At 40.3% G+C, this 24,838-nt stretch overlaps 1 protein-coding gene across 1 annotated transcript; it reads left to right on the top strand.

The window, feature by feature from the left end:
• Positions 1-12,889: 12,889 nt before the first annotated feature.
• LOC126561042 (dynein light chain Tctex-type 5-like) lies at positions 12,890-16,615 on the top strand. The gene is made up of 3 exons (XM_050216991.1): positions 12,890-12,895; positions 13,358-13,866; positions 16,447-16,615. The coding sequence occupies exons 1-3, from the start codon at positions 12,890-12,892 to the stop codon at positions 16,613-16,615; spliced, it is 684 nt and encodes a 227-aa protein (XP_050072948.1).
• Positions 16,616-24,838: the final 8,223 nt, after the last annotated feature.

The following is a 24,838-nucleotide window of genomic DNA, read 5'->3' as shown; positions in this document are numbered from 1 at the left end:
ATACTTAACAAATCATGAAAGTAAATGGAGAGAGAGAGAGAGAAATATTAAGAAAAATCAAACAAAGATAAGTCATACACTGACCTGATTGTTGGTGCGATAAATCGTGTAGCCAAAGCGTAGGAAGTATGTAGTACAAGAAAACGAAAGTAGGACTAGAGGTGCGATAAAGGAGAACAGGATGAGAGTATAATAGAAGCGTTGGTAAAAGGTCGTTAAACTCTACGAGAACTTTAAGAACTTGAAATATAGTTTTGCTTGTTAATTGTTTTCCTTAAAACAGCAAAGTTTTTAATTGTTTTTGGAGTGTTAGGAACTGTTAGTTCTTTTCTTTACATCATGGCACTTTTTTGTTTATTTGTGGTTTTTCATGTTTTATCATTTTTTTTTTGTTGGTTGTTTTTATGTTGTCGAGATGCATTTTGTTGTGTGTTTTATACTATTCTTTCGATTAAGAACATCCAGCAAAGCTTGTACCATGTTTCGTCCGAGGTCACAGACACTGAATACAGATATAAAAATATATTTACATTTTTTTTTAAATTATTCAAAGCCAAATATTTAGACATAATTTAGCGAAGCCAAATGAAGAGAGAACAGATGTGTGGTATATTAGTATTGTTTTACAATGGGAAGTAACTAGGAAATCCGTAACGCGTTAAGCCGCATTCGAATGTGAAAGGGAAAAAAGGAACCTCAGTTGAATATTTAAAGGAATTTTTAAACGCATACCGATCCGTTTAGGTGCATGATTTGCATATATAAATATCAAGAATAAGAAAAACCCATTAGTGTAGCTGGGTGCGTAGGGCTTACTAGGTAAGAATTATAAAAATTAGCACGAGGTATTGATTTTGATGCTGTTCGTATGTATTTCTTCATTACATCCGTGTTTCCTAAGCTCCTTCGGATCATAACGTATCTGAGTTTCAACTATTCTGCGTTGCACTTGCGTGACTGGCGGAAACTTTTCGCCAAAACTCCCATACACATCTCTGCCTTTCGCTGGAACTATTTGATGGAAATGAAATTCGACAAATATGAACTATGCCTAATGTTTTCAAAAATGTATACATACATATATGAATAGACAAGTGTATCATTGTGGAGATTATTTGTGATATTGTTGTGTACCGCCGTACCGCTTGCATGGAATTGCGTATTTATATATAATTGTGTCAATGAGCATCTTACTTCCAACAATGGAAACATTTGTAAATTGGAATCATAACCTAAGCTTGCAATTGATTAACGCAAAATGAATTGACATGTGATATGAGTTTTATGGAAAAAGTTTTAACCATTTGTTGACGCATTTATGTTGTGTTTTTTTTTCACTTCCCTGATATCATTTGCATAGACAAAGAATAGATGACATTAATGAGCATAAGTGTGGAATAACTGAACAGATTTCGTCTCAAAATCAACAGCTGGAAAAGTTTTCTGAGTTAACGCAATATAAGGCACAGTTGTGCCGTCATTGTTTATGTACTAGTAGATGTGTATCTAAATATACTTATGCTTATATACATACGTAGATATCATTATCGTCCGTTGTAATTCCCGATAGAAGAGAAAGAAAAAGAGAAAGGAAGAGATAGAGAGAGAGAGAGAGAGAGAGAGAGAAACAGGGGGAAAAACATTGTTCGCTGATGGAAATGATCTTATGAGCAAAACACACATACACAAACACACTCTGACGAAAGAAACAGAAGAACAGCTTAATCTAATCCGACAACTAGGCGTTTTTAAATCGTGATGAAGTAATAACAGTATCAGTATAATTGGCAGATGGTTGGTGCATCCAGCTCACCGCTGGACACCAGCATGGACTAACAGCTAGGAATTCCTTAGAAAGCGTATCGCGTACCGTACCATAAACCTAGATGTTGTATTTGCATCTGAAGCTTTAGTGTACCGCTAATCGACTAGCAACAATGTGTGGCGCCCTTAAGTCACGTGCAAAGCGGACGATGGATAATTTCTGTTTCCATCTCGCTTGTCGCGTTGAAAGGATCGCCACGCTAACTAAAAGTATATGTTTAGTGCCATAATGTTCTAGATAAAAACAATACTGAAATTAAACATTTAAAACTAAAAATTGATTGAAATACAGAAATTCAACAAGGAAGAGAGATAGACATACACACACAAACACACACATATTCATGAACTTTTATCGCCAGAAACAAAAAATAAATAAATCAGTGAAGGGGAAGCATCTAGATTATACGGCCTGGCCGTCCTTACAACAACAGAGACATCAACATTCGCAATAGTTTTGCGAACTACTCGGTATGAGGTAACGATAGACCGAGAAAAAAATATCACCCGTAATAATAGTCCACGAGGAAGTATTTTACTGCTGTTGAGACGTTAAAATGAGAATCTTCTACACGTTATTATACATACATATACATAACAAAATATATACATATAAATATATTTACTAAAAGCAGTAAAAGCAAAAGGAACAAAAAAAAACACATACACACACACAGATAAAAAAAAATCAACAAAAAACTGTATTTCTTACTATAATTGTGATTTATGTGGAAAACCGTGTATCCTGATATATCTCCCTTTTATAACAATATTATACAAAGATAAATGAAATGGATGAGCAACAATCGAGAAGGAAACATGAACATTGGTGAAAATGGAATGGCACTTGCAGGTCCTCCCTTGATTAAGCGGCACGGGAAAATCGCTTTTGAAAACATGGAACAAAACGGTAACGAAGAAAAGTATTCATATTAACTGTGTCGTAAGTAAACTATGCTGAACCTAAAAACAAAGTAAACAAAAACGAAAAAAAAACAAACAAAAACACACATTAAATGTAAACATTCCGTAATGCAAGTAATAAAAGCAAACAAACCAAAAACGTGAGATCAAAACTTATCCACGATCCTAAAGGAGCGGGTGGCAGTCGGTAGTTGAGGTGGGAATAAATTTTAACATAAAATTAAAAGGAAAGGAAAAACCGACACCGCTTCTCTGCTGTGGTTCAGTCAAAGAGTGGTAGAGGGAAATTGAAGTATTTAACGATGTGCTAACTAGAAAACGATGACTTATGGAGGACGGTGCACTGTTAAGATGTTAGTTTCGTTATTTTGTTTGTTAGGTTTTACTTTTGTATTGGTGTTTGAATGGTGTTGAAAGGCATAGCTAGATTGCGATTATTATTGTACAAGAAAATATTTCATTCCCTGCTTAGCTATGTTAAATAGAACTGATCCTATTATTGTATTTAAAAAATTCTCGTTACATTATTTATTATTATTCTCTTTTGTAATTTTATTTGGTTCTATACATTGCCGCCGGTTTGTTGCATCTTTTGGTCGTAGCCAATTTTAACACACACCCGGCGCTTGCTAACCCCGCATCTTGTGCTCGTACATTATTGTAACACGAACAAAAGGAACAAAAGTTAAACAAAACTTAATGTAGAGCGCGTAAGGGCAGGAAAATCAATCAACCAGAAAGAAGAAACATAATGGGAGGAATAAAAAGGGATAAACAAACCGAAACAAACTAAATATAATAGAAATCCTTACGGAAGGTGTAGTATTACCGGAAGAGGAGCACTGCACGCCGTCGTCGTCGTCATACTCGTAACATTGTCGTAGTTAAACATCTTATCAACTTTTGTCACAACTTTGGAACCAGTGTTTGCCGGTGGTGTGTGGCAAGATTTCTTGTGGTGTGTTCTTAACATTTAAAAAAAGCTGGAGCGATAGGAAAAGAAATGGCCGGGGAGAAGTCGTATGCTTCCTATTAACGCAGGAAACAGGAAAACATGGAAACCAAAACCGAGAACAAACAAGAACAAGCTATCGCTAAAACTGAATCTCTTAACATCTTTCTATTACAATCCAATCAAAAAAACGGATAAATAAAGAACAACCTGTCTTCATTGGAGTAAATTGTGTGTTACTTTGTAGCTGATATTATTTTAATGTTATTGATTTTTTTCTCTATAATGTACACATACCTCCGTAGGTCGGAGTTTCAACAATAGAGAAAGGGGATTATTTAAGTTATTAATTTTTTTTACATTTTGACATTTTTCAAACATCATCCAATTTTTTAAATGGCAATAGTAATTCTTAAAAATTCAGGCCGTCTTGTCCTGCTGGAAAAAAATCTCATTACTGCACGCTGTCTAGCTCCGTTGTCTACCAATTCAATGTATCGACCGTTCTGGTGCACACATCATATCTTCATCTTAGTTTAGGCCTTCTGTGGGTCATTCGGTTTATGCATGAGAAAGACCTAAAAAGACATGACTAGTCCACCAGAGCATTCTTCTTCTTGGCTTAAGCCTGCCGGAGCCTGGTGAGTCTAAAGCTTGACATTGTCAGGTAGAGCTTGTCATTGTAGCGGGTCATCCTTTCATGGTGTTTCCACACACACGGGAATGAGGAAAGAAAGATCCAGCCGGTGATCCATTTGGTCATCATAACTTTGATATTTGTCTCGTTAATCTTAAAATTGGTATTTAGTAATTCTGACTCGATCCTTTGGTAGTCCTGCTAGATTGGACACCCTCAAACTAATCATGTCTATGTTATCACCGTATGAGTAGGATCTGGCTTGAATCATAGCAGATCTAATCGCGGAAACAGGGGTAGTCTACAGCACGCAGGCTCTTGGTGAAACTACAATTGTGATTAATGTTGATTAATATCACCAGACTAATTGATCGAAAAAATTGTGGCATAAAACAACAACATCTAGACCACTTGAGGCCCCAAGCAGTATGGATATTGGGGCCAAATCATAACAGCCCATACGTCTCACTGGCCTAGCGAAGTAATCTATCGTCATCATCAACGATCAATTGCCAAAAGAATCGTTCTCGTGGGGGATCTCTAAATGCCCGTTGCTCCTATCACCAAACAGCTACTTTAAGGAACATCCTTCTCTGTCAGGACATCTGGCTCAGGGTATCAAACATCTGCTTATAGTTTTATCCGCTCCTGCCAATCAAATAAGTAGAAAAAAAATAACTTCCCAATCATTGACTTATTTTGTACATTCAAAAACTGTATAAGATAAGCCGTGTTAAGGACAAATCGAACTGTTTTCGATCAAGGTAACAATACGATAAAATAAAAAAGCAGCAATAAATAATTTTAAACACGCCAGCAATATCCATTACAGTGTTCCTCATGCACACAAACGCCCAAAAGCAACGCCACATTGTAGTGTATAGCGTGAATGTAGGTCAAACGGATTAATCCACCATTGTTACCTCGTAACATGCACACTTCATTATGATTGTCGACGGATCGATTAGTTTGCGAGCATAACAATTATGTCAAGCCAGCAACATCATTACCCATCGGTGGTAGAAATCAATTTAAGATAAACTTTCAACCCGCACAGCACCACATCCGGTGCTGTTGGCTGCAGGCACGGCAGGCCCATATAATGGCGGGTTGTGAAGGGTTAAAAACAAACACCATGGGGCTAAAGCTACCACAACCATTAATGTCTTTATTCATTCGTTGATCCAAACCGGGCGAGACTATGGGACGGTCTGGCACTCGAGGTTCTGGGCTCTGGCCGAGTGGTCGGTTTTTGCCACACAAAAAAAAGGGTTTCATTCTCTCACTCCTACAAAAAAAACCCCTCCCCACCACCACCCGAGGAAGGGTCCTTGATAGCCGTTACCGCGTACACGACGCTATGTAGCGTCCGTTTTCGACCGACCCGTCTGAAGTGTCCTTTACATTACGCCTGTCGCCACCACCAGACAATGGCAGAAACCTGCAGAAAACCATGCCGGCAAACCCAAACTGCTCTTCACGAACCACCCGTCCGGCATGTGTCCGGTCCTGAATTCCTGACCGCTAAAGTGCTCGCATCTGGACAAACAATAAACAAATTCATTAACCCCACCGTGATTACTTATTGCACACACCGGACCGGGACCGGAAAGGATGGGATCCGAGATGTTGGTTTTTCGTGTGGCCTGAAATTCCATGATCCATGTTTAACCCGCTCCACCCGGGTGGAACGGGCTTTTTCGCTTCGGGTCGAAGGATGTAGCGAACCGTGCGCCACCGGACCGTGTGCCAGCGAGTGCTGCAGCGGCAGATGGGGATGAAGTTGTTTGCTCTTTCATAAAGCTGCTCGACATAAAGACAATGTTTTGATGACGGGTTTCGTGCGGGTGTAGATTTATCAGCCGAGCCGCGTGAAACATGAGCCATGAGGATGGTGGTTGGTTTTTCCCCGTTTTCGTTCTAATGAGCACAGGGGTAGGGAAGGTGGCGTTACACAGTTACGTTTAATGTAATGGATGAGTTGTTACGTTGTATCGTTGAATAAGATCGTCATCCTACAGGTGTAACGAGGGGTGTGTCGCTTAAGCAAGACATGATCCGCGGATATGAACGCTAAATGGCCAATGTTTAAATATTTCATTGTGTTATCCACCACCACCACCTACTGCCATTAAAAGGGGTGGAAAATCGAAATGACATCATGTGAATGATATACGAAAAGGGGCGAATTTCGAGCAACGGTGGGCTGAAGAATCAATTCGCAAATGAACGTTGGGCATTGCTAACGATTTGCCTGAAATTGGGGCGAATAGGTTGTGTTCATTGTGTAATCATTAATGCATAAATCTGCTTTGAAAAGTGGTTAGTTCTTTTTGGGATTTAAATTAATTAGGCTTTATTGTTTTAGCTTTCTTCTTAGTATGCTTTAGCCTGATGTTCGTCCATATGAACTAGTAATTTTAGAGTTTTTTTTATAAACATTTTATAAGCAATGGCGCTTCCGCAATTCCACTAAACCTTGGTCCAGTTTTACTTGTAGCTTATTCTCTGCATCTTAAGAATAAGTCTGAAGGTTCAGAAGTGGTTCCTACAGTACTAGTTCATCTCGGAAACGTCTGCGAGATGTGCCTTGAATAAATTTTAGAGCCACGTTTCTTGTTTATTTTTGCAAGGTTATTTTTATTATTTAAGAGCATTTTTTTTGTATTTTAGGAAAGTCATTAGAGGGTCAGATTTCTCTTCTCTCTTCTTTTTTTTTTAATTTAATTTTATTTTTGTATTCATTATACTAAGGTCGGTCCTCAGGAGTTCAACTTAATTTATTTAAGGCAGTACGACGGTTAGCAATGGATAGAGGTGAAAGAGAGTTATATGTAGGAACAGGTGTGTCTAGCCGAATAGTCAGTCCTGCGTATGGGGTGAAGGTCTAGACGGGATTTGATGTGAAGCTCTTCCGTTTGAACTACTACCACCTTGGCAATCAGATCGTCCCATACACAAGCTACACATCTATTACAAGGAAAACCATACGCAATTTAGCAAAGCGGGCAGGACATTCTAACGGCTTAAAAGTTATTTGAAATTAAAACAATTATATTAAAACAGAATTATCAAATCTGAAGTTAGTCTTATATTTTAAATTTTTATTTTCTCCACCATCATTAGTAGGGTCAGTTAAAGCATCGTTTTTATGTTGTTCTTGTGTACGTATAGATAGAATGATTTAATTAATATTTATTCATCTTTTCTCGCTAGGCAGCATGATAGACGGTTCCGTACACCAACGTTTAAAAATATCCCCTAGGTGGTTAGATTGAATACCATGTTTTGTTTTTAAGGCAGATAATCAAAAAACGAAAATTGAGGATGTAATGTTGAAACCCCTGATAGCCTTTGATGCAAGTGTGGCGGTAGCAGCAGAGGAAACAGCACGTGAAAAAGATCCAACTAAAATGGATTATGGACGCGAGCGTTGATGTTTAGGTGGACAGCGAGTCCCCCAAAAAAAGGGGAAACATTTTTCCCATTTTTGTACAGCATCCTCTTGATGAAGGGCCGCACTGTGTGGATGATACAGAGCAAACAACAAAACAAAAAAACAAGATAATAGAACGAATTACATGGCGGCTAATGAGTGGTTTTTTCTTCCACTCCATCCCGGGCACTGGACATGGCCGTTATCTACTAAAAACCCAGAAAATGGGATGGCGGATGCTTCAGCCAGAATGATTATGCGGTTGAGGTCGTAACCGCAGCATTATTGTAAAAACGAAACATTTTATAAGTGTAATTCATAAGAATGAGATGGTTAGAATATCTTGCGATTTATTTATGGGACTTTGGAACTTATTTCCACACCTATTTACTTATCATCTAAAAGCGTGTCTGAAATTCCGTCTGAAACTAATGCCAGGATCGAATACACTCGAGATACTACATTCATTTTTTGTGTGAATTCTTCGTCATTACTATGCGACATGAATGGAATTTTGACGAACTTTTTACAACAGGCGTACGAACCAATTCAATGATTAGTGTTTTAAGCATTACGTCCGAAGCCATTGTCTTTCCCGGTGCCCGGTATCGTGCATTGACCGGCAGCAGGACAAGACACTCATTAGACTGCATCGTTTATTATGCTTCCCTGCGATTAGTTTTTGTGCGTTGTGATGAAATTTTTCGGGAAAAGCAGAGCAAAATCCCGACCCCGACGAGTGTGGTTCACTTTTTCACTAGTGTGCAGCACGTGGCTGTTGAATACTAAACGGTCGTCACCGGGCAAGTCCGGCTTCGAAGTTTGAGGCACACATCCTTCCGCCCATCCAGCGGGCTTCCTCGTCTAGCGGCGTTTTCCCAACATCAACTTGCTGCTCGCAACACAGTCTTTTGTCTCGGAGCAGCAGTAAATTATGGTGTCCGGCTTTAGTTTCATCCTTTACCGAAAAGGATCACTCTCCATTCATTTCATAACGATGAATATCTAATGGAGTCTGCCGGTGACGTGCTGTTCTAACGGAAACTAGAAGAAAAAATAGACCGAACGCTCCAACGTTTCTGCCAACGTAGTTTAGGTAAGGGACGCGGGACGCGATGCGGCAGAAACCATTTCCCCTTTGCTTTGTGATGAGAAGGACTTCATTTTGATCAAACGACAAATGACACTGGCACATTATTTTGGCGGCATCATGGAAGGAGAGGGATGGGTTTGAAGGAAATGGGAAGAATTTAATTTTGTTTTAATACTGGCCGGCTGCCCGACTGCCAATGCATTTGGTCCGGGGTTTGCTGAGCGGTTTTAATGATTCGTTTGGTTTTTTTCGATGTTCTTTTGTTCTTGACATTTGATGGATATTACAGAGAAGTTTGATTTAATATTTGAAAAACTCGCTTCGTGCTTTAAGTGGAATGGAGTGCAGACTTTTGCTTACATAGCTCAGCTGGAATGAGGGCCAAATTAGGCAATTTTTAGATAAAATATTACTTCTTAAACCATTTTCTCTGTCGGAAGAAAGTAATAAACTATAAAAGCATTTGAAATAATTCTTGCACAAGCGAAAATGGATATATTTCCATAAATAGAGACCAGTTGTAAAACAAGTGGTGTGAAATGAATTTATTTGTAAAAATTATAAATCAAAACTATCAAGAAGAGAAAAAACATAGTTGATATGTTTTTCTGTTCTAACTAAGGTTTTCTGTTCTAAATATGTTTTTCTGTCTATTTCCAATGTTATTTCACTGTATTTCATCAAAAAAGACACAAAAAGAGACAAGAGGATAGCATTTAAAATATTGAGAATGCGAAAAAATTGTTGGAAATTTCGTTGCAGGTTTGTCAGAAATTTCATTGCAAGTTGTTATTTGTAGAAGAGGAAATTTATTAATCAAAATTTCACTGCTTTTCTTAATGCGTATAAAAACGCAAGAAATCATGAAAGTAAAGTGAATTTCGAAACGTAAAACACCAGGCGTCTCCATTGCATCACTAATTACCACAGTTGATATGACACCAAAAACCATTTGAAGTGTTGTTCCAATAAACTTACAAATCACCTTCAATTATACTCTTTGTTACAGATATTCATTTCGTTTTCTCGAATGCTTAAGAAACTGAATTAAGTAATTGCAATTGAGATAAATGACAAAACTGTACCATTTGAATGATGACCATCTTCATCTGCAGTTACAAAACGGTCTACAGCTTCGCTTGTCTACCCCAATCTATCCAGAGCTACCGTTTGCTACAGTTATTACTCGACTCACAACAACCATCCGCACACTAAAGCGACGAGTAACTTTCGCCCAACGATCACCTTAAACACAGCAAGCATCCCATAGACAGTTTCGTTTATTGATCAAACAAGTGTTGTTTATTTTCAGATCTCTCCTTACTAACTTCACCGCCAGCTTTGTAGCGCAGCCCTGCTTCCTCGCCTCAATGTGTCGGATTACTGCTCCACGGGGTGAAAGAGACACACTCTGCAGACAAAACAACTCCCAAATGGGTTTCTTTTGTACGGCGTTTGTGGTTTGCCAAAGTGGAGGAAAAAGCTTCATGCAAAACGCACGACTACCAGCAGCACGAACGGTGCGAGTGACAGTAAATGAGGTCTTCTCCCTGCTTGACTCCAAGGCAATAGCCGAAGGAAGCAGCAAAGCGACCACGATCGCTCGATTAATTGGAACATCTAACGATGGAACTTTCTGCCCTGCTTGTGTGTGTAGGTGTGGAGGCAACCGAGGACGCATGTTTATGCAAGGCGGCAGAACGATTAAGTAAGTTGTACCCCGTAATACCGACCGTGTCTGGATGAGAGTTTCAGCTTTATTTCGAGCGAGAAACCTTTACCGTCGCATGAACCCGACCCGTAAGCGCCCGTAGCATGTTCGTCTTATGTACATGACTTGCGGGAAATGTCGTACTTTTATCTGTGCGTCTTTAACGTAAATGAGTTTTCATTTGTTTTGGGCTGATGGGGAAAAATGCAACCGGGTCCTACAATCCTTCCCTGGCGGGGCTTAGAGTTGGTATGGCGTTGAGAGTTTTAGAGTTTCCCAGAGCCCTTCACTTCAAGGTCAGATGGTGACATGGTGTCACCGCGGGGCGCACACTCGATGTCATAACTTTCCGCTTAATATGACAGCGAAGGGTTATTAGGTTTGTGCTTTCGTACATCGCTGTGAATCGTTGGCCGTTATTGTGTTCTTTCACCTTGACAAGCGAACGGTTTTCCACGGGCACACAGCCGATACACTCCGAGGCATACACACCACTCCCGGTTTTGGCGCACAGTTGGCAGCATTTGTCGGCGAGGGTAATCAAAAATGGATGTGCCTTCGGGACGGCTTTAAAGAAGAACAATTAAACTGTGACAGTTCTTTTACCGCTCGGTGTTATCGATTGTAAAACGAGTCGGCCTTTTGGCAGTTTGGTTGGTTAATTGATTTTACGATTGACAAATACAATAATGTTTCAGAAGTGAAATTATGCTCTGTAAAAGGTAACGTTTTTTTTTAATATCTTTTGGGTACGAATATTTAAACTTTTTCGAACATATCAACGAATTTTATTTTATTTTTAATATAAAAGCAAAATATATTTTTATTAATTGCTGTAAAAAAAAAAAACTTCAAACTTAATCAATAAAAAAAGCTCAAACATCAAACAAAGCAAAAATTTAAAAATTGAAAGGAAAAAAAGATAATTATGAATTAATTATGAAAAAGAAAATAAGAGAAACTAAATTTAACAGTCACTTAAATTGATTTAGAAATATCAATTTAAAACAATAGTTGAAGATAGAAAATAATTAAAGAATATTTAATGATTGAAAAGGAGCGGCTTAAAAGATAAAAATAAAAATAATAAATAAAGAAAATTTAATGGTTGAATGGGGCGGCAACGGCGTAGGTTTTCACACGACAGGACCGGAGTTCCAACCTTATCCGGGCCTTTATCTCGTATTGAGGACTGACTATCCAACTGGTGGTGTGACCTGGACGGTCGTTTAGCCTAAAAGAAGAAAGGTTAAATGATGTAAAAGAAAGAAATTCAATGCTAAAACATAAATAAAAAGTAACGACTAAAATATTTTGAGAAAAAAGGATAATTGTTAATGCAGAATAAGGTCTTTACAATAAAAACAAAAATAAACAATCATATTACAAAATAAATATACAAAATTAGCTGCAGGTAAACTATCATGACAAAATGGAACTCAAAAAAAAAATTCTCTTTGAAATATCAATCTGTTCAATTTAAAAACTGAAACGGACTCAATGCTGCATACAAATGAAAACTAAATGTTAAGATTAAAAAAATCTCTATCTAAACTTACAAAATCACACAAATAAGCTATTACAATGTTAAAAAATAATGAAAAATAGCATCAAATTCTCTCATAATTATTTCAACCAAATGAATGAAATATTGAAAATTATGAAAAGTAAATCATTATTTCTTAAAATTCTCTATTTTTGCCAACATCACCAGCACATTCCGCCCAAAGGTGCCATCAGACCTCTCCCCCCGTCCGACGGAACCAACACTATCTGCCCATCGAAAGCCAAAACCAAACATCCATCCGACCTGACACACATTTTGGCGTGCAGTTTAGTTTTTCGAAGCCCGTTTGATGTTTGGCCACCGTTCCCCATCCAGGATGGGGCACTTATTGTCGCGAGCACGAACTACCGACCCGAACAATATCGGACGGAGCATTCTAGGGCGCTTGGAGATGGTGGTATCGGTGGCAGGCAGGCGGAAAGGAAGGATAAAACAAACTCTCTTCCATCAAAAGTGAATCGTGTGGCCCTCCGAACCGTAGAGCAACTAACGAGCGTTCTCAAAAGCGTGCTCAAAATCCTTCCCTTCTTTTTTCGTTCGGCCCGCGTGTCCTTCGGTGGACTGTGTGCCGCTGCCAACGTGCCTGGCGGGTGAAACTATTTGCTCTGCAATCGATGCCCCCACCGAGGTGGAATCGAACGTCGGGAGTCGGTCGACCATTAGGTGCTGTGACGTCCGGGTTGCTGGCAGCGGCGGATCAACGCGGCAACGATCTTCCGGGCGGGTCCCCGGAGACGATTTGATAATGGAGGTAATTCGTTCTGTTGATAGTTAGTTGATAGAACACGGTGTTCACGGACGGGTGACTTCGGTGACTTTTGGTGGTGTGCGTCATTTGCTTCCCGTCGTACAGTCGTGCAGCGTAATATTAAATGTTTGTCCTGGTTTAGCTTGTAGTTTTTGCTCCTTGTTATTTTTCCCTCCATTTTCCCATTATTCTCCCATTTCGTTCCCTTGCATAGTGTCCCGAGATTGGCTGTGTGTGCGGGTTTTTGCTTCCGTGTATCTCCGCTAAACTGACACTGATTAAAACTTTTCTCCCTCTTTTCATGCTTTCCATCCATTTGCGGCGCTTTGATGGTGACTGGCACGCCACCCGGGCTGGCCGAACGTTGGGCAAACTTTTTGTCACGTCATCGTATCCTGCTCCGAAACACTGCAAATGCCCGTTTTTTACATGCTGGTGACTTAATTAACTCGGTCCTCACGGCAGCAACAGCAGCCACCGTCTCAACAGCAACAGCCAGTGCAAATGTCTTCCACCAGTCCACCGTCGGGTGGTAATCCCGGTGGTGTGGCGGTGCCGACAGGCACGACCACCACGACCGCACCCCCTGCCGCCCATACTTCGACGCGGAAGAAAACGGGCAAGTTCCTCGGGTCGGCACTAAACATCACCAATCGGTACCGGGCGAACAGCAGCAGCCTGAGCAAGGTGAGCCTTGCCATTACGAATCTGAAGGTGATCCAGTGCAATCCAGTGCTACCGCCGCCGATCAGTGCGATGATTGCGTCGGACATACCGCCGATCTGTAAGTTTCTGCCATCTTATCGACTCTGCTCCCGGAATCCTTTCAATCGGGAAGCGTGCGAGGCGATACTGCGGGACTCGTTGGATAAATCGTTACAGGGTGTCGAGTACAGTTCGTACTTTGCGCCCTCGCTTTGTCAGCAGATCTGTGAGGACATCAAGTCGCGCGTCAAGGAGCTTAAGTTTGACAGGTGCGTATAGTGTGTGTGTGAGAGTGAGGGATTAGAACTTTAAATCCGTATTTAAAGTAGTTAACAGTAAAGGGTAGTTGTAGTAAGCTTTATCATTATATTTCTTTTTTTTAAGTTTTAGTATGATTAGACAAAATTTAAGATTATTTATTCCACCTTTAACGGTCCTTGTTCCTACTGTAAAAGGTCCCTCAGCCGCTCGAGATTTTGATTCCAATTTTTCTTTGACTTTCATTACAATCTCAAGAAGTTCTTGGCCAATTGTATGAAATAAACCCTTCATACAAAGGCTTTAAAGCTCTAAGAAAACTCCAAACTAAAAAAAATTAAAACTTTGATCATGCATACAATGTATGGCCTATTGCATTAGCCAACGTCAACAAGAAGCTTCCATCCATCACGTGCTGACACATATGATGTGCAACAATATTTTCAAAGATACTTCAATTTCCGGTCCATCCAGCAAAAGTGCGTCGATGGTGTAAATTTCACAACTCCCGCCTCCCACCTGACAAGTATAACAATCCACTGGGAATCCATCCTCCGAGCCTCAACCAATCGACCTGCCGCTTGTGCGGGCACATTCCGGTGTCCTAGCCTGGATAGATTTTCTTTTTCGTTCCCGAACCCTCTTGCTGTCTTTACTATTAACGACTCGCTAGCTCGTTCCATGCTGTCGATTTCGAAGAAAAGGTTTACCATCAACCCATCCAACCTATGGCGACCTATTTGCCGATGAGTCTCCCGAAGGTATGGAGTGTGCTGACATTGATTCTTGCCGGGCAACCCCGAGTAAAAAGGGTCCGTTTTGTAGCAACAGCAACATCATACCGGACTGAGTGGACGGATCCTGTACGCTGTCTACCGAGACATGCTTTTCATTTTCCATGTTCCAACATTGTGCATTGTTCGGTACCGCACAGAGGCCAACGAAGTTATTACTACGTTTGGTGGGTTTTTGTGCTTGGCAAATGGAATAACATGCTCCGTGGACATGTTCCGATTGTACAGGCTTACGGAGGTGATGCGTAGGGAAGCATTTTGCGGCCAATGGGTTATGTAGGCTCTTCCTTATAATCATCAGTACGTGTAGTTGCTTGGTATGGTTGGTATACATAGGAGTAGATATAGAAATCAAAATTTTAATGAGTATTCGAAAATATTAACCATTTACCATTTAAAGCTTCTGCCAACTAAATATTTCAACATCGATGAAGAAAAAAAAACTTTTTATCTCAAAAAGAGCTCCAAGATTAAGCTTCTTCTGTGATGGTATGTCTCTGATAAACCAAGGACAAATGATTAGACGAGTTTGACGGAAACCTTGACTGTTTAGAAGTCTAGTAAAGTTTTAAAACGGTACTTAGGAAGGAAAATTAGTAGAGTTGGGATGAATTTACGATGAATTTGCATTGATACCGAATGCATTAAGTTACTACAGACGTCACCCTATCGTCGAAGCTGCCAAAAAAGGGACAATTTGAGCTTTTTCCCTGGTAATGTACAACTTTTCGTTGTCAAAAAATTGCAACAATCTTTGTAACAATAAAGGCTTGCGTAGCTCTATGGAAAAAGCATCCAAGGGTAGTTTATTACTGACCAATATTTAATTTTTAAAACGTTTAAAAGATTATGCATTTGCAATTATAATTACATAGAAATAATTTATCTAATTTACTTCACACCAGCAACTTAAATTTTCAAGAATAGGAAGTACTAAAATTCTGACAATACGGCGTAGAGCCGTCATACTAAATTAAATAAGTACTAAAATTGTGGTTTCGTAAAAAAGTGGTTTCGTTAATCGGTTTTTTAGTATATCTATAGAGCAACTCACATAATCAAACGTAAGCTAACGTCACGTAATGGGCTTACTTGTATATATTTCTCAATAAATTTAATCATTCAGTACAAAGTAACTCTTTGTAAGCTCTTTGCTTACTCTCAAGCGCCTTACAACTTGCCTTTCAAACTACTTTCCAAGAACTTACTAACGCTCTGTTGCTGCGCTGTGTAGTGCACTTTGTTCCCTGCCTTTGTCAGGCATTAACACAATTTATATGTAATTATAAATCACACCATGAAACGACTCGCAGGAATTATGTATGATTCGTACACCCTCCAGCATGCACCTGTTTCGACGCAACGAGACAGAAGCCTTGTTTAAATGAATTGCTGTTTTCCCTTGCCCTACACACAAACACAAACACACATACACACCCGGGCTGGTGTCTTAGCGTGGCGTTTAACTAATACGCTTGTTGCTGTCAGCGTTCCATTCAAATGTAGAATTAGTCGCCGGGAAACGTTTGCCAGGGACCGTCTTCGCCCTGTTTGCATACTCCCAGCGGTATGCTGAACAATCCCGCCCATGTGTAAGCATGTGTGTGTGTGTGCGATAAAGGTAAGCAGCTTGATGGTCTGGTTAGGTAGCAGCCCTGTTGTTCATCAGTTGAAAGTAATATCCATTTTACGTACAAATAAGACTCGAGGGATCGTTTCGGGGGACAATATTGGTATGATTGATAACAGCCTAACAGCCACCTGTTTTTCGCGTTCGCATCCTTCCAACCTTTGCAGATACAAAATCATCGTCACCGTTACCATCGGCGAACGGTACATGCAGGGACTGAAAGCAATCACCCAGTTCCTGTGGGACCCGGAGAAGGATAGCTATGCTACGTGCATCTACGACGCATCACCGAGTCTGGTTGCTGTCGGGACGATTTACGCCATCTATTTCGATTAGTCTTGCTCCCGGGAACGATGCCCAACCGTGCCACAGTGACAGAAGCACGACCGGCGGCTGCTCCCGACAGCTTGGCAGCGTTTGGGGAGAATCCTTGCTAGGGCTGAAGCCTTCATCTATTACTTCGCCTAATGGGCTCGAAGCGAAATCGGACGAAAGTTGGCGTTGCAATATGATTCCAAAACTGCACCGACATCAGAACCGGGCAGTGGATGTGTATCATCTATTCTCTTCGCCAACTTCGCCATCCACGCTTTGTACCAGCCCGTATCGTTCTTGAATCGAGCGACGTAAATGTCGCATACCATGTGCTGTCTGCAGAAGTGAAGTGCAGCAAAGGAAATGAAGTACATTCACACATTTCATCCCGATAATCTGTCATTGTTACATTGCCATGAGTTAGCTCAGTGATTTGTGTTTCGATTTGTGATCGTATCCCGAAGGAATTCGAGTTTCATTTCTGCTGCAATCAAGCTCATCATCGAACGGAAGTATCGGTACACCGATGAAAAGGTAAAACAATACAAATCGTACCATTCCACTCGAATTGAGACATTGCAGGGGTAAAAAAAAAAAGGATTAATGCAAACTTGCCGGGTGTATGCGTTTAAATCGTTCGTAGAATTGTTATTCCATCGAGCTCATCAACAGTTAATTGGTGACGAGCGTGTTGAGTGTTATCAGTTCCTAACGGCGAATCGTTTAAAGTACAAACGTGACGCAATTGATAACTAACGTCGACCGTCGGAAACAAAAATCAGCTGATCGTAAAAGTATTTGTATCGGCACTTGGCGAGATGAGTTGTCTGGCGCTTTACAAGAGCTTGTTTGCAACTACTGAAGATGGTTTAATGGAAATCCCATTGACGTTACACACTAATCTGTTTCTAGTGAATGAATAGAAAAGGCAGGGATTGTGTCATGAAGCTGAGCAAAGTAATTTAATGTAGCAAAACATTGAGGTACGTATAAGGAATGATTGTTTTGTTAATTATTTTGCAAGATATTTATTTAAAAACAAACTAGTTCATCTAATTGTTAATTACAAATATCTCCAATAAACAAAAAAGCTATATTAATAAATAGTTGGTATTAAAAAACATTTTTCAAATAGAACATAATGGAAAATGGTTTATTTCTGCAGAGAAAGACTTATCATGTAAAATATAAAACTTGTATACACAATCACTAATGACATTTTTATCTACGCTCTATAAATCACTGCACATTCTGTTTAGAGAACATTCGATTTACTTTCTTTTTTTTTGCAAGATTCGTGTTGCAAATTGTTCAATCGGAGTGTCTTATCTTTCGATTGGTCTTTCTTATCGCTCGTTAACGAGTTTTGGCACTGTTCTATCTAACTCTTCCATGCCGTATCTAACTAAGTCAATACAACTCCATCAAACTGTTATGAATTACTTCCGCTTCGAATTTATTTCTTTATTTTTTGTTTATTCATCAACCGCATAACGCGGCACCGTCCGCTTTGTTCGATTGTTATAAGCTATCTATTGAGAAAATGACATCATCTCATCAGAAGTTAAGCTTTACAATTGTTCTGCTAATCCTTCCTTTGTTGAAGTGGGTGAAAGCTTTTCTAATTAATCGGTTTTGTTGGCCAGTGGATTTGAACTTTGAAATGGATCACACATTATGGGTCACGCGGTAAGTGGCGTCCACTGCCACCGACGATCAACAGGTTGTGTGAGTGAAAATGGTGAGTTACGGCCTGAACATGTTGCGATCGTGGCTCACGCGACGGGCGAGTTACTTGGTTGCTCACTGGTTGCCATGGTAAAACCGACGCCCAAACAGGTTTTTTGCTTCGCTTAATGCTGCGAGCGTTTTGTTTGATGCATTGGACAGTGGTTTACTCGTCTGTAATGACATGTAACTGCATAATATTGATAAATTACTTTGCTATTTACTGTGAAGTTTTTTCTTAAAACGGCATTTTGATAGTCAATTATAAATAATAGTGTTAACAAGGAAAGATTTCTTAATTTTACAGATGGCCATGTTCTATATTTTTTCCTTCCAGAAAACAATGATATTTTTGGTGTTAAGTTCATTTGATTGCTGTGAAAATTATTGTAAATTTCTACAAGTTTTTTGCATATAATTTAATCACTATTTAGAAAAAAATATGTGAACTTTCGACACTACAAACTATCTTTTTCCGAGCCACCCTTTGTAAAGCATACGAAACAACTCTGCTAAGGCCCACCTTTTACCACCGAGGTCCCTTGTGGAGCTTTTTGGAGTTGTTTCGGGTCCATTCCTAGCATTCCAATGTTTCGTGTGAGTGTCTGGGCAAAGCTTAACCACTCGAATGGGGTTGCTACCATTCCCCACGTATTCTTTGCGCCATTATTTCGATTCGTTTTGGTTTTGGTTTGAAAACATAGGGGAAAAACCCGTTTCTTGACTGTCTTTCCATTGGTAATATTACTGTGGGCCAACTGTGTCTGTATCGATGCGGGTATGCGCAAAAGCAGGGTTAGCAGTTACATGTTTATGCTATGTTTTAATGCATCAATTAAATGAAAAAAAAAACAAGACAAAAAAAATAAACAGAATAAAGTCTTGTAATATTTTTCTTTATTGTATTCAACGATTTTCATGAAGAACAATTTTATAGAATACAAAAAAACTTCTTTTGCACATTGGCTATCGAGCATGTGAATGGTTGTGTTGGGAAATAAACTAAAAATATTCCCAGGAATATTTCACATATTTCTTTTACTATTTGAGCATTTGAATTATCGTATTAAATTCTTTACAAAAGTAATCAAACAACTTCTCAGTCCATCAGCAGTTCCAACCCCGCACAACCCTGCTACAAACCGATTTGTAGTGTAACGGCCCGGCAACAACAGCCCACGGGCACAAATCATGATTGCTGACGTGCGTACGACTGTATAGGTGTGCGCACAGCAAATCACACCGTCGGCGAATGATCACGCGCGTTCCATGTATAACTGTTTCTCGTTGCGCACACACCCTGCTTCCCTCCAATCGTTATAGGCACGTTCCGATTTCTCCCGCACACGCACACTCAACTCACGGGTTGGTTGGTTTGTTCACCTGCGATCGGCTTAAGCGCGCTCAGTTTTAGTGCAGGAGCTCCGGCGACCGAACGCGTGCAGGTCTGTCTGTGTGTCTGTGGGGAAGTTTGAAAGTTCGCGAGTGAGAGACCCCATCCGTTCTGCGGGTTGTAAAAGAGGGTGATTAAGAAAAAGGCAAAGGGAAGCATAAGAAACACATAATAGTGCCCAAACAGCAAGTGCGAACGCCACAAGTGCCGGACCGTGCGTCGAGTGTATTTTTCTGTTGTGTCAATTGTTTGTCGTCGGTAGTGGACGATTGTTGTGTCTCCAGTGTACCGTGTAAGTGTGCCGATATTATTGCAAAAAGATTTCAGCTCTTCAGCACTTCTGCCAACATCACTTGAAAACTACACTTTGAAGCAAGCAGTAAAAAAAGCTCGCTCGTGGTGAGGTAGTGGAACAAAAAATTAATTTCTCCTCTTCGCGCTTAGGGATGCTGACGTGTGACGGTGTGATAAGTGTTTAATTTTATTGTTTAATATGCAAGTTTTATAAGAAATAGCTAACAGAAGAGCCACGCACACACAACTGGAAAGAATAATTCTATTGGTTGTAGGCTTCACCGTCTACCGCTACCAAACAAAATGGTGTTTGGAGAAGATGTGATCGAACGCTCGAGTTGCGGGAGAAGATCGAGTGTTGGGAACCGTGAGATCATATTCCATTCCATGTGTGGCATGCGTATACGGGTGAAGAAAGTGTCGATTGGGAGAGATAAGACCTACACGAAGGGATCGGATCCGGACAATTCGATGTCCAACGATAATTAGTGGTAGTGTGTTAAATGATCTGAAAAGAACAAGCGGGAACATTATGGAGAGTTTTAGAGGAGGTTTTCTCTTTTTGGTTAGTTGATAATATGGCTTAAAAACAAAAGGCTTTAATTTGAAGCTTTAATATTCAGCAAAAGAATACTAAAGTCAGGTATAAAATACTGGAAGAAATCTTTAAACATAAAATAAAATACAGAAATATAAGCAAAATAAAATAAAAACATTCAATACAAATAAAATTTTCATATTATTTCGGCTCAATTTCGGCCCTAAATTGTACTCCATTACACTCATGTGTTTGTTTCGAAACAGGAGCACGTGTAGTACACATTAAGGATTCTCTGCTGTCGTCATTAGACACCCGAACCGTGCTGTTGGTGAAGTATGCAAGTGTATTAACGAGGCGTTTGTGGATTCTAGGTGGCTGTGTTGTGTGCTTGTGCCTGTTGCGTGTGAGTAAGGACGTTGTGGGTGACGTGGCCACTTGACCGCAATAATGTCCTGAAATATAAAGTGACCTGAAATGGGAGCAAGCGATCGAATTTAACGGCCAGCTTGTGCTAGAGGAACAACACGAGGCCATGAGGTCTCCTGCTCGCACAAACCATCAACAATCTGTTCTGTGTTTTTTGCTGTTCATTCTATCAAATTTTCCATCAGTATGGAAGCACAATGAAGCATAATCGGTGATAGAACTTTTCCCAAAAACCTGTCTAGAGGACTTTCTTTCTCATTCGCTCTTTAACGGTTTTATGATGTTTGAAAATTAGAGCACTGACCGCTTTGTTATTCTCCCCTAACCTTCGATCTCCATTCAGCTGAGTGAGTGCTTTTGAGGTTAGAATTTAAGATTGTACTGCTTGTGGTATTTTTGTTCCTAATCGCACACGCCGCAGGTGGAAAATCGAAATAAAAGATCGGAAAAAAATAAACAAACACGCTTGCAGAGGGGGAGAACCAAGTGCACGTGCTTTAAAAATTAGCGCGAATCATAACAAGGAGAGGTTTAGAAGGCAAAACCACAGCAAAAACAGTACGCGAAGTGTTCGGTTTTAGTGCTTACACCACGTTCTTTCGGCGAAAAACGGCATCGAATTCCACTTGTTTCAAGCTGAATCACGAGCTGAGTGCTATTAAACGAGCGTGTGTTGTAAATTTGACGTTATATTGGGTTTACAACACAATCCAGCGATTTCTGTACGTCAAAAAGTGTAGCCTTTAGGAGAAGGAAAATTTAAGCGAGACTGTTTTTCATTGAATCGATGGAGCGATTTCGGTTCGAGTGTGATGTGTTTTTGTGTTGTTTTAGTCCCCTTTTTGCTAAATCTGATCTTTTTTTTCTCGCGCGTTGTGTTAAGTTCTTTACCTGACCGATTTTGACGTCGTTTTCTTGTTGTTTTCTTCTAATTTCTAATTGACAGGCTGATAAAGGTGTACTGTTTAAAAAAAAATCGCTCGTTCGCAGTTCAAAAAACAAACCCGCCAACAAAGGTAAGGTAAATATTTTTGGTGACATTTTTCATTTAAAAATTGAAAAGAAAACGCAAATACGCACTTTTGTTTATTATTTTCCTTTGGTCTTGCGTGTGCCACCCTCCCTTCCGATGGGACATTTATCGTTGTTTCCTCAAGCATTTCCTCCTCCACCTCGGGTACCACACCCCGGCTCACCTTGAACCTTGGTGATGAGGGAAGCTTAGCTTTCACGCTTCCATTCGGTAAAAATACTTCGAAATACCATAAACAAAACAAAAACTAACAGCAGCAAAAAAAAAAAAGCAACAACCAAGCCAGTCGCGTTCAAAATTATGCAAATTAGCAAGGAAAACAAATGACAAAACCTTGACACAAACTGGCTGGTGGTCGTCGTCGTCGTCGTCTCCACCCCAATCGGGTTCTCTTCTTGCCATAGCTTCTTCATGTTTATTCTCCAATCTTTAAAATAAGCGTCTCGTCTCGTCAAGAAAGTTACTTTTGTTCGCTCGCTGGGAACAACGCACAAAATCAAAAAGTATCAAGACAACAACCAACAAAGAAGCAATGGGCAACATCAGCCCCATTTCTATGATTTTTCCCTACCCGCTACCATTATTGTTTTGTTTCCATTTCGTTTTCCGTCCCGGGGTGCGAAACTGAAGTTGATTTGGGGTGTTCGTAGTACGGGCAGCATTATGTTTCCCTGCCGTGGCTGGTCATCCATTTTTACTAAAGAAAAAAAGTACACTTTTTCACAGCTTCTGCCGCTGCCGTGATATATGAAAGCGAAAGTTTCCCCGACAGTTTCTTGACCGGTAGTTTACTGGCGTGCGTTAGGGGCCCAGTTTCTCACCGGAAGTTACGGGAATAAAGGGTGGGAATGAATGGAAATTAATTTGTTTTATATCCCACCCACCCACCGTGAACACGTGCGAGCGAGGGAGACTTGGGTATCAGCAATTTAAATGTTCCCTAGTGGTAAAATCCTAATTGTAAAAATTCAAAACGTGAGTTTTAATCACACGACCGAGCGTGTGAGTTCTGGTTTTGCTAGGGTGTGCTGGGTGTAAAAATAGTATTTATCATAGGCTTCATTTTTAAATGATGAATGGATTCGTATGTACAGCTAAAATACTTTGAGTTCCTTTTTGTGGAAATTTCTTTTTACCTGCGGTACTGCGAAAATAAGATCATGATAGGAAGAGCTTAATTGATAAAGCTTAAAAGATAAAATAACATTTTTGTATACAATTTTTGCCAGGGACACCGCAAAACTACACAGATAAATAAATAAAACTAACATCCTATTGCCACATTTTTCTACATAAAATTCTTATCAACATAAAAGCATCTAACAGGCAACTTACAAATGAATTCAATTAATTGCAATTCACATTAGCCTTCATTCATGGGTGCAACCGCAATTTATTTCCATTGATTAAACCACGATCCAGTTACAACACTTGAAGGTACATTTCTCACGGGGCACATCATATGCCGATTCCAATATCGGACTGACTCCAGCGGAACGCAGCAATACATTAGCAACCTTTCAATGATCTCATCAGAATACATCATCAGCTTCGTACGTGGTAGACGATCGATTCGACATTTTTCCCTTTTTAAAATTCCTCCAAGAAGTCCCCCACGGGCACTAGAAGCTCCGGAGTAACGGAATGCATTAGCGTTGAACCTTGAAGCTGTATTAAAGCTGCGCCGCAACAAGAGAACGGTTTTTTTTTTGGTGTGTTTGTGCTACGTTTTGTCTTGCATTAGCCAAGACTAAAGGCATCTCCCGCTTGGACTACACAAATACCGATGCGAGCGCCTAAGCATTCCATCCATCCAACGTACAGCTTCACCCGGAGGCCGAAGAGCACGGCGGTTCCGTCACGAAACCTCGCACAACCAGGAATAGTAGTAAATCATTGGTACGCGCAATGGATCATGCATGCACTCATGCATACAATTGCATCACATTCGATGCTGGGCTGTGTGTGTGTTTTTTTTCTTCTCTCCAAACCTAAACCCAACATCCTGACCCTCACGGTGCCCTGCCAGCTGGCAGGGCTTATTAGCATAGGAGCAGTTAATGATGGTGGTTTACCGCGGAATTGGAAGTTGGCTTCGGCAAGATAATTGTAGCGATTGCTTGTCGGTCTGTCTAGTTGGCAGGAAAAAAAAGTGAACTGGAACAGCCCCGTCAGTCTTCCGATGACGGAAGCAGATCAAACTTGTCAAATGTGCATAACGGACGTTCTCGTTTTCCGGTTTGCAGTTTGTCTTTTTTTTGTATTTCTCTTTTCTGCGATGTAGCTCCAGCATAGTCTTGTCAAGGTTCCCAAGCGTGTGTGGAGGGGTATTGGCCGAGTCAAGGTAATGGTTCTAAAAAAGGGGGAATTGAATAAAAGTGGGATGGTGTAAGGCAAAGCAAATGGTAGCACGCGAATCGTGCGATAGTGCGGCGAGTGGGAGTGTTCTAGCGGACTTTACTACGACGCAGTACGCTTAGCCCGTGAATTGACGTGGTTCGGCTGCAGAGATCCGCGGGGATTCTGTATCTGTATCTCTAAATCTCGGGAGGACACAAGAGCAGCAGGTGAGCAGGGTTTATAAAAAAAACCTGTTGGCATTGAGCAGCAGCACCAGCACCAAGGAAGCAAAGGAACGAATTTTGTGATTTCGCTTTCGGATTCATTATTATGCCAGCCAATATGGGTCCTACGCAGACAGCGATCAACACAAGCGGGGGGCAAAAACAACGATAAAAGCCGCTTCGGTTGGAGATTTTAGGATATCGACGTATATGAAGCTGAATATGGTTGAACCTGTTGTACGACATAATTGGCTCTTTCAAGCAT

The sequence above is a fragment of the Anopheles maculipalpis genome, chromosome 3RL, assembly GCF_943734695.1.
Source record: "Anopheles maculipalpis chromosome 3RL, idAnoMacuDA_375_x, whole genome shotgun sequence".
NCBI classification, from domain to species: domain Eukaryota; kingdom Metazoa; phylum Arthropoda; class Insecta; order Diptera; family Culicidae; genus Anopheles; species Anopheles maculipalpis.
Note: the sequence above shows the minus strand (reverse complement) of the source record. Positions and strands in the feature narration are given on the sequence as shown.

Excerpts from the sequence above, each read along its gene's own strand:
- LOC126561042 (XM_050216991.1), top strand. Across the intron at positions 13,867-16,446 it reads AAGGAGCTTAAGTTTGACAG|ATACAAAATCATCGTCACCG; the intron begins GTGCGTATAGTG and ends CAACCTTTGCAG.